The 10,809-nt window shown below is 43.0% G+C and overlaps 1 protein-coding gene across 1 annotated transcript in view; it reads right to left on the bottom strand.

Annotated features, from left to right (window-relative positions):
• Positions 1–4,992: 4,992 nt before the first annotated feature.
• LOC144121856 (glutathione S-transferase 1-like) overlaps positions 4,993–10,809 on the bottom strand; it is a 35,928-nt gene continuing 30,111 nt past the window's right edge. Inside the window, exons 4-5 of the mRNA XM_077655271.1 lie at positions 7,925–8,095; positions 4,993–5,221 (exon numbers count right to left, since the gene is read on the bottom strand). Of these exons, the coding sequence (XP_077511397.1) occupies positions 5,084–5,221; positions 7,925–8,095 (309 nt within the window). The 3' untranslated portion in view covers positions 4,993–5,083. The remainder of the gene's footprint in view (positions 5,222–7,924; positions 8,096–10,809) is intronic.

Genomic DNA, 10,809 nt, shown 5'->3' with positions numbered 1-10,809 from the left:
ACTCGTATTGTTCTTAACAGCTCTGAGTCATTACAACTTTTTAGCAATAACAACACTAGATTAGTGGAACACGATAACCTGCCATTGCTGAAAGCAATGAGTAACCATGGAAAATAAATAGCTTACGTCTCATTCATCACATAATAGAATTCGTTCCCATCAGAAATCAAATCACGCCAAAATATGCATTCATTTCACCGCTAATTAAGGACTTACTTCAGTTCCAGTATGTTTTGCTGCAGCGACTAGCGCTTTTTTTCTGGCCTTTCTTTTTTCCTCTTTCTTACATCGTTCGTGTATTTTGAATTTTTATTCCGTTCTCTTTCTCAGTGTATTAGAAATTTTCCTGTTTTCACTCCTGATTACTCTTTTGTTATTTAGCTGCCTTGTACGTTTATACTAAACTTTTGCATTTTCTCATAGGAGGTTCCCCGAAAAGTGTTTACTTCGGCGACTCCTCCTCTAATGCCGTAATCAAAACATGTTCTTGTATTGCACGATGAAAATAAAATTATATGATCATGATAATTGCTTGTGGTTACAAGGAAGTATAAGCGCATCTGATTCGATTACGGTGACAAAATAGCGTTGCCACAAAACGCGTTAGACCTTCCAAAATATACATACGCTTTGCATGCATAGACGAAAAACATTACCAATCTCATCGCTCTTCCCACGATCTACACTCGTGACGAAGTATTACACTGCGTTTTATCTACATGATATTCGCCTCACTACATGATATCATCTACATGATATTATCCGCGAAGTTAGTTTTGAGCTTATGACCAGCTCGAGCCAAAAAAACTCATGTCACAATAAACTTGACTATTGAATTTCTACATGAGGTCATGAATGATGCCGTCATCCACTTGAAACCACGCGAAAACGAAGTGCGAGGAAAGCACAGTTATATTGAAAAAAATGAAAATCAAGTTTATACGCACATTAAAGAATACGAACTTCTGTTTAGCGGCCTGAAGTGTTTTTCTGAGAAGCAAAATCCCAGCTGCGTTCTGTACTTTAATAAAGCACAGCGACGATGGCTGAAAAGTTTAAGCATCCGCCTTGTATACGTAAGGTGCGGAGTTCAATACAAAGTGCCGCCTGGTACTCATCGTACAAGGTTTGCCCTGGCCTCGTGCTCCGCTTCTCTGCCGTGAAATGTTTGAAATGGGTCTTGGAGCCAAATTAGAGTAGATGAAAAATAGCTTTTGTGATGTAGCCTCGCGCTATAGATATATTATCATCATCACTATAATGAACGTAGTTATATCATTTAGAATATTATAATTCAGTTGAAAATTTCAATAAATTTTCACCGAACCTAACTTAACCCAGTATGATTAGTCACACAAGCTTATCGTCAGTGAGGAGAAATGACTTAGCCTTCTAAAATTTTTAAAATTTCAGAAACTAAGCAAATCATTTATGCAACACTCTAGCTTCCAAATGAACATATTTTAGGTTACGTTAGGACACAAAAGGTGAGCTTTTGCTGTTGCATTTAAGAAATATATAGGATGTGCTGCCGAAATTAAAAGAAACTGTTTCGGATGATTTTGAGACATGCGTCAGTATTTGTTTAGGTCTTGGCAGCAGTGCGCTATAAGTACTATGAGTAGTGCGCTATGAGTACTAGGCACTCCTGGATAGAAACGTGGACTGGAGAGAAATGTGTTTTTCGCTTCGCACAAAGGTGCTCTAAACGACGTGAGTTCCTTAAGGCCACCGAAAACTGAACGAATAAGGCATCCGCACTGTCCATGGAGGCGCTGGGGCGATTGTTGCATTGTGCAACGAAACTATATCGGCGACAATAGTCTGAAGCAGGACAAAAGCGTGGCCACATTTTGAGACATGATAACGAAGGGGTCGACCGGTAGTTTTCCTTTTTTTTTTGACGCTGCTGCCTCGCCTTCAACATGCAGACAGACGCTGCTATGCTCCGTTTCATACACAGCAGTCAACGCTGCCAAAGCATTAGCGTCTGTTCGTGCAGGCCAAGTCCGCGGCCCAAAAAGTAGTTCGCCCAACAGCCAAAGTGAATAAGCATATTTCGTTGCTGCAGATCTTAAGTGACGTGAACGGTAACCTACTGGACCTAGTTTTACCTCTTGCCACATTTTCGACCTCGAACTGATCGACACACCGAGAAGTAAGAATGACTCTGGCGGGCTGATACGTGGCTGGCTGGCCGAATCGCCCTTGCTCCATCCGCGCCTAAAGAGAGTTCACATTGAGTGAAATTGATAGCCTGATGTTTCGAGTACTGAGCGCTCATAGCTTTGACTATGATTTTCAGTGCTGTCACTTCGTTTTATACCGCTCTTTGTTTTCGTCCCAACACTCGCCGAGGCTTTGAGAAGAACGAGTGATACGTGGCGCAGTAATATGGTTTCGTGGACGCACTACTTCCACAGCCTCCGTGGCGTTGCCTGCTGTGTATGAAACGGAGTACAGTGAGTTGGGCAGAATGCGCGGTCTCGAACCTCGAGGCACAACCGCGGCAGCGGCTTGCTCCTCCGCTCACTAGGTTTTGTGACACGGCTCTGCGATTGACACAGGAAATTTCAGCGGAAGTTTTTTTTGTAATGAAAGCCCTTCGGCGGCAGAACGACTTTTCACATGTCTCGCAATGGCACCGAACGTAATGACGAGGACAGAAAAATATGAACCACACTTAGGCGGTGCTCGAAGTCTTCTGCCACTTTCTTGCGACTTTCATACCTGTTCTCCGACCAGTGGTCTTCCAGTTTTAACTCCCTTCGGCGCGACAACGTTTTCAACGCTGTTTCTGCCGATGGTTAGGTTTTCGGGGTGTGTTTCTGGATCAGCTAGATTCTTTTATTTAGCAACGCTCGCAACCACCTATCATAGTATGGTTGCAAGTTAACCTTGCTATACCTGACTTTCTTGTTTCTTCAAACTTCTCTCCAGGCTGTTTCTTTTTTTTTAATTTATCCATCCGAACAAAGAAAAGTTATCGGAATTGCTTCTAATTAATATTTATAGTCGTTATCGCTCAGAGAACTTCGGGTGGCATTCATTTCAACGCAATTTCGCTATCAACTCTTCGCCTCGATTATTTTGGCTTTCAGAGACATGATGAACAGTTTCGATGCGTAACATGCATATTTCTCTTTGCACAACACTTCTTTTGCCTCCGCACCAAAACGCAGCATGCTCGAAGGCCAAAAGTGTTCACTTACATCGCTGCTTGCTCGCAGTAAGTGGGTTTCATCCACTGCTATTAACTGGCACCTGTGCAGTGTGTTGGCAGCTGCTAAACACTTATGTGCTATAATTTTATTGTCGATTTTCATTACCACAGTTAAAAGTTATTTTCGGACGGTGTTGTGGAAAACACTGAATATTTTGACAAAACACGGAGGCACTGAGATATGCCGTGACATGGGATTATTTTGCTTCACACAACACTGCGATATACGACGCCTGATAACATTTCTTACCGTAATTTCAGTATTGTCAAATGGCTTTGTTCGCTCTCAGACCTCGTTTATCCCTATTTCTAGCTTTTTTTTTTTCAAGGAGGCCCGTCAACATTGTGAGTCTAGAAAATAAGCTGAACTCGATTTTCTTCACTCGACTGCAAACCCAGTAAAAAAAGCGCATGCAGAAAGAGAAAACAAGACTGATCGTTTCCGAGCAACCGCAATGTAGTCAGGAAATAGAGGACGGTCAAGGATAACTATAACCAAAACGACTTTTTAGCGCACTGCCTACCAATCAGAATATAGCACGCATAGTTTTTGATGGTTTAGTAGTCTATATTGCGAAAAAAGTTTTCCGGTCCCCAGGGCGCCACCTTTGCCAAATTTATTCTGTTTTGCTAATGGACTGCCTCGCCACTTCTTGGCAGTTGATCATATATCTGGCGTACGATAAGTCTAATTCCTATGCATATACCTTTAAAAAAAGCCGCCGCGGTGGCTGAGTGGTTATGGCGCTCGGCTGCCGGCTCGAAAGACGCGGGTTCGATCCCGGCCACGGCGGTCGAATTTCGATGGAGGCGAAATTCTAGAGGTCCGTGTGCTGTGCATGTCACGGCACGCTAAATAATCCCAGGTGGTCGAAATTTCCGGAGCCCTTCACTGCGGCGTCTCTCATAGCCTGAGTCGTTTGGGACGTTAAAACCCCATAAACCAAACCAAAGAATACCTTAAAAAAAATCTCTGGCGGTTGCCAAAAGTAACCTGTCCGCCAAACAAGGAGACCTGGAGAGTGATTTCCCGCGGAAAAGCCGTGGATTTTCCAGCGCGTCTCAGTCATGCCTACGCTATACAACGGTGATGTCCATCAGACAACATAAAGGCTTCGTCTTGTAAAAATCCGAAATAGAAATCTTGTTTATTAAAGGGGAAGGTGAGCCGCAGGGTATGCGCACTTCTTGGGGAGGCGTTGTTTTGCCGGGCAGCATTTTACTTTGTGTTCACAATGCAGGCAGAACATAAGAACAGTACTACTTAATGTTACTGTGGCTTAAGTCCTATGCCGTTCTGCTGCTTAGTTACGGGCTGCAGATTGCTGACAATTTATCGCGTGGCAAAGATACCGGTTTGTCGAATAATTGGAGGCTGTCCGGAACGAAGCGCCTGGTATCACCGGAGTGGCACTGCGATGCAAACATGTATTCCAAGCCGCGCTCCCTTGAAAGCGTACTACACGGTTTCACGAAATTCATGGTTTAACAGAGATGACCCTGAATGAAATCTCCCGATATAGTTATTTTTGCCTGATCTGGCATGACTACGTGTATTCTGGAATGAATCTTAAATCAACAGTATTGACCACTTCTTATTTTTAGCAAATTCCAAGGTGATAATTCTTCTAGGTGTCGCCGGTGACAAGCTTGTTGGAGTCGCCCTAGGATTGAGGATTGAGAACAACCTCAAGACGGCAGCTGGCTGGACCATTCCTCTTAGTATACCGATATGAAGGCACTGATAAGGTCTTTCAGAAACTTAGAGCTCTAAGAAAAGTGATGCACTTTATTACGGCCGCTGTTCAATGAATCGCGGCGCGGCTATGACTTCCTCTCGAAGCTGACAGAAGATGACTTCTACTTCAGCTTGGCCCACACCTCCTTGACAAACTCGATGGCAGGGCCATGGATCTCTTCAAAATAAGGAAGCGCGGACTTCAGACGCTGGTAGTAAGCGGTCAGTTTGGGGAACTTCGCCTTCTGGATGGAGTGGTTCTGTAACAGAAGCAGTACGGAAGTGTATTATCGGCGGCATTGAACACTACGCGGGCTGGACAAAATTGTGACATAAAACGCGTATTATTTAAGTGTACTCGAAGGAATCGCACTGCGAAGTGCTCTTCAACTGTACTGAAAGAAAGCACGTGCTGAAGTACAAATACATAGTTTACAAAGAAACAAGCAGATGAACTGTGGATTTTTTTTAATATGTGTCAGTTCTTCCTTCTTTTTACGTTCCGGCCATGGGTTTCCCTTCCCATTAAACACGTTTCAATCAGCGCCGATGAATAAAAGCGCATAATTTTGCAGGAAAGTCGCACGGTAACTGAAGCGCTTCCATTTCTGAAGCGATCAAAGTAAAAATCCGGTTGACAATGTAGAAACCTGAAATCTCAGGCATATCGAATTGCAAGCCAGTTTCTTATCTTCCGTTTGAGTTATAAGGTTGGAGAAAATGTTTCACGCAATCAAGAATAAAAAATTCGTCATCAAGCACTTTGGATTATCTGAGAAATTGGTTTCTACCAAAAGAGGGCTGCTGGGATAGCACTGGTGGAACAAGAGAAAATAATTATTTAACTTTAAGAAAAGCTCCTTGCCCCTAGGAGATACACAGGTTCCACACCAAAAAATCCTATTAAGTCAGTCACCACGTTTCATTAGGGATGTTATATAAAATATAGAATTAGAAGTGCTAGTATTTGTTGGTATAGTTGCAGCTAAAGCTCAGTAAATAACATGCATTAAGTAACAGGGGTTTTGCTGACATCAAGAAAATCAATTTTCTTGTTCCGCAGAGCAGCATTATACGTCCCTTTGCATTCCTAAGTGCATATAAGTGATATATTTTCAGTTGACGCTTCAGTAAACCTTATTGTGTTTTCTGATGATGAAACAAGGCTCAAGTCCACCGGCAAAACTGTGGATGAATTAATGGAATGTGGAAATGAACTTCTGTAAACCTTTCTATAATTACCCCAAAGAAATATTTCAAAATTAGTGCAACAAAAACAAATGTTACACTATTCCACGCAAAAGAAATTAATTGAACTCAATGTGAGTATTTTCTCTGGCGAAAACAGTGATGAACTGTCTCGTTGTTCTTTTCGGATGCTCAAAGCTTAGATGCGCAGGCTGATAGGGTTCAAAACATAATAAATAACGTAACCGGGGTAATATGTTGAAGTTAATATACTGAACCTACCAGCTAATTTAGGCTATTAAATACAACGCATTTTTATTACACAACCTTGCATATTTTTTTCATTATTTCGGGAAATACCCCTATTTGCACCCGATCAGACTCATCCCAACGTGCAGTGGTACTCAGAAACAAAGACTTTATTGATATTGGTGCTGTGGTGCGTAAACTGCTTTTGCCTTTTTATTCCTAAGTGTGTAGATAAATAGTTGTAAATAACGGTAATGTAGCTAATCCTTCATATAATTTCGTGTATTCCTTCTTTTAACATACGCCCACATAATACTTGATCTCTGCGGTTCTTTCGTACTAACTTGTATACGCAACCAAAATCCTGCAACTGAACATTACTTCTTAGGGCCCTTGAGCATAACTGGGCTGTCCTTGAAAATGCTTCCTATCAGGTTAATTTTTCTCGAATGGTCTGATCGACGGCAACATCTTCATTACTGTGCTGTTTTCGTGCTCGTTTTTCTTCACCAAAGGGGTGCGTACAGATTGCTGTTGTATACTCGCGCTAAGCTGACTGCTTGTTTCTCTGAGCGCAGTGCAGCCCCCAAGCTGCATATCGCTGCTTCCTAAAACGCTGCCGCGCTCAAGGATTTTTGTGTGTTAAAAGAAAAATAAATCACTTCATTTCACACATTCCCTTCTAAAGTGTTCCATATGGCTTTTGAAATAGTTCATTATGTGTTTCGTGTGTCCTTTGCGGAAATTGCAAATAAAGTATAACGACTATCCAGACCACTAACGCGGAAAGGCCGGAACACATCTGAAACCCAGAGAACACCAAACACTTCATGCGGAAGCCAAGCGGAAAGCAATGGGAAACCGCTCGTAAGTCTTACGGAGAGCATACAAGTTTACGTATATTTTCCACATCTTACGGACTCCGCATGCCTTCAAATCGGTTTGTGCAGTTCGTACGAAATCGCGTCAGTAGGGATGACTATCTTAAGCACTGGGTGCGTGGACCAAAATCAACATTGAAATATTAGAAGCGTAATTTACTCTACATCTGCAGACTTGAAAAGCTCAACAAGGGGTGTTAATTGCGGATGAAATGAGAAGTTTTACATCACCGCTTTCTCTGACCTATCAAAAGTCTTTATGTGCGGGCCCATCATAGCTACTGGCCTGACATATCGCCAAAACTTATCATGACAGGCTTCGACAAGAGCCTTACACGAGCAAGCAGATGTAATATTTCATGCGCAGAGGCACAGAAAACATGTATCCAATAAAATTCAATGGAAAAGCACAAAATTTCCTTGACTGCTTGAGTAACAATAATTGTTGATTTTTAAGAAATACCATGCTGGTTCGAAATAGAATATGAACTGCTTAATCAAAGCCTTGCCCTATTCTTGTATTGGTGCAGATTGCTGTAAACCCTACGTACTTCTGATATGTTTGGCTAGTTAGTGACAGCTCATCTCGCGGCAAATATTACCTGACAGGCAATCACGAATCCTATTATGTATTGTGGCACATACCTCAAGGGCAATAATTAGGTGCCCAATCAGGGAAAGGTCGGCGAGGGTGACCTCGTTCCCGACGGCGAACTTCGTGTCACCAATCAGGTACTCCAATCCTTTCAGCACGTTCTTCTCAAAGCTAGTGACCTCTTCGACGGTTGGCTCGGTCTTTTCCCAGAAACGGGGGCGCTGCAAAAAAATCAGCTACTGATAAGACTTACCCTTGCGAAAAGGAAAACCATGGTCGCAGTTCAATTTTGCACATTGGCAATACCGAATTTTTGAATTCACTTACAGAATGGTTAAGGCAGGCGGCGTGCTTAAGTCTAAGATCTTATATGATTGCGACTACGAAAATGTACCACACTGAAAGTTGCACAGCTCTAAGCTGGTGGTGCTTTTATTAGTTCCGCCAAGCTCAGTTAAATGGGAACGAAGAAAGAATAAAAATGGGGAGGGAGGGCATAGGAGTTTAATTGTGGTACCACTAAATGAGGTGCCTAAACTTTAAAGACAACAAAGATACGCATGCAAACACTTGGATCTCGACTTGTGAAAATAATGGGTGCGTTTTCGGAAGTGTCGAACAAGAGGTAACGCACATCGATAGACGTAAAACACGGAGACGAGGAACTGAACAAGCAACATGCAGTAGCAGTATTGCTAACGGATCGGCCTGATCCCAAGATCAATTCTCACCAGCGTGAGCTCTAGGGGCGGCCGTGTGACTAAGTCTTCAATGCGAAATGTTCCCAGATATTTCATCTTTCGCCAGTGGAAAAGTTGTAACTAAATTCTGGTCCACGTTTATCGAGGGCTGGAACATTTGCATTGGAGGTTAAGGTGTCGCAGATATAGTTCGCTAGAGTCAGCTGAAAATACTGTCATGTCAGATTTCCCCAACATCTCATGCATAAGCGTCGTTCCAAAAGCATAGGTTGTTCGCTGTACTGATTCATCTTCAGCGAAAGTGACCAAGGTAAAGGGCATGAACATCGTTATCTGTAGTCTCCCATTATGACTTTATTAAAAAGGTGTTCGCGTATTGGCCAGAAGGCTAGTTTTTACTGCGAAAGCTGTTATCTCTTCGGTTTATCCATATCGCGATGAAGAAGACATAGCTGGCCCTGTGGCCCGGAAGGTTCGTGGACCGGGACTCATTCTCTTATCTCTCTGATCATGGCGGCCAGCACTTAACTATCATGATATTTCTGTTTAGCCGTTGCTCAAGCTCATCACAATTTCGCGCGTCCCTTCGACGGTGTCTTCTTCTCTTTACGATCGGGACGATCACTCGGTGGCCCCGTTTAATGGCGCGGGATGGAGCGCTCCCGATACGAAAGCGGCTATTAAACCATCTCTTCGACATCGTTCATTCCGTCCCATTGTTCGGCTGGCTGCCCAGTAAGAATATAGCCCTGAACTCTGCCTTGCAATCTACAGCGTCAGTCGTAAGATCTTAGCTACTTGTGGAGTTATTTCATGTTAACTTGATGAACTACTTTAATTGATTTCAATTCTATTCATTCCCACCACGTGGCACGGTTGGCAAGTGGCAAATTAGAGAGAGGAAAATCTCCGTCTACACTTTAGAGTAGACGCGGAAGAGGGAAAGCTTACTTATACACACTTGTTTTCAAGTGAAATAACAGTAAGGCACAAACAGCAGTGCAATAGTGCTATGAAGATTACTAGCTTATTCCTGCATCTACTAACGGCACCGAAGCTAGTCGGCCCGCGTGAAATTTGTGTTAGTAATCGGTACAGCAACTTCTATTCTGACTAACCAACACGTCAGAAAACGGGCAAGAAAAAAAGGCAGGGTTCTAACGTTGTTAAGGCGAGTAGACATGCGAAAGCATGTGTTTATCCTGATTGACTAATAGTTTTGCTTTTATGGGCTGTTCACACGTCTGGCGACGATATTAAACTCAGGTTAAGTTCTGATCGAGGTTAAGCTGATCTGGTCAGTTGGTGCCGCAGATGGAAGTTGATGCAGACGACGATGTGCAAAGCACAGCGTGAGGATGTGTTTAAGTTAACACGAGGCGTGATCGGCTGCGATGATAGCACTGCCCTCTCCTAGCCAGTGAAGCTGATGTGTTCGCGCCACCGCGGGTTCAAAATCTCTATCACGGCAATATTTGTTTTATTTAGTTATTTATTGAAGGTCAAGGTCGAGGCTTCAGCGATGGCTCTGCTTTCGCTTCTTTGGTCGTGAAGTAGCGCTTTCGATTTAAAACGCAAGCATTCCTATCATATATTCTACCAGTCAACCGCATAATAATGTTCTTGTACTTCACCGCACGCTTTCAGTAACATAGCTGAAGTCCGTACACAGGCATCGGGTGAAAATTCACATGAGTCTCTCAATGATCCTCTAGATTAATTGGGTATCTGCTTTGGGCATGGATGATGAAGATATAATATGTATCTTTAGATGTCGCAAATAGCTCATGTAAATACCTAACGGTTGGTTGAGAGGATAATGAAGACAAATTGAAGCAGGCTCGTGTATATGGAGTACGGCATTTTAGCGACAGAGACCAACCTCGCTTACTCTTTCGAAACATACACTCTTAAGAGGCGTGGGTTGCACACCTCGGCCAAATGGCCTGTTTATTACGCAGTCTCCTGTAGCACCTCATCACCGCACTGGGGGAGGACCCTTAACTCCTTCTTCATCAAGAACGGAAACTTGGGCATGGGTCATTTATGTAGATGTTTTTGATATCTTTCTCGCTCCACAAAAATCGAGCTTTTATAAGGTATACCTTATAAAAGCTCGATTTTTTGTTGTCTTTTCTATCCGATCCGATCCGGCGCCGATCCCAGAGGCCAGACAACACCACTATTCACTTCAAAAAGGCGGCAACCCGTCTTTTTCAGCGAGGACGTCACGA

Source organism: Amblyomma americanum, chromosome 2 (genome assembly GCF_052857255.1).
Source record: "Amblyomma americanum isolate KBUSLIRL-KWMA chromosome 2, ASM5285725v1, whole genome shotgun sequence".
NCBI classification, from domain to species: domain Eukaryota; kingdom Metazoa; phylum Arthropoda; class Arachnida; order Ixodida; family Ixodidae; genus Amblyomma; species Amblyomma americanum.
Note: the sequence above shows the minus strand (reverse complement) of the source record. Positions and strands in the feature narration are given on the sequence as shown.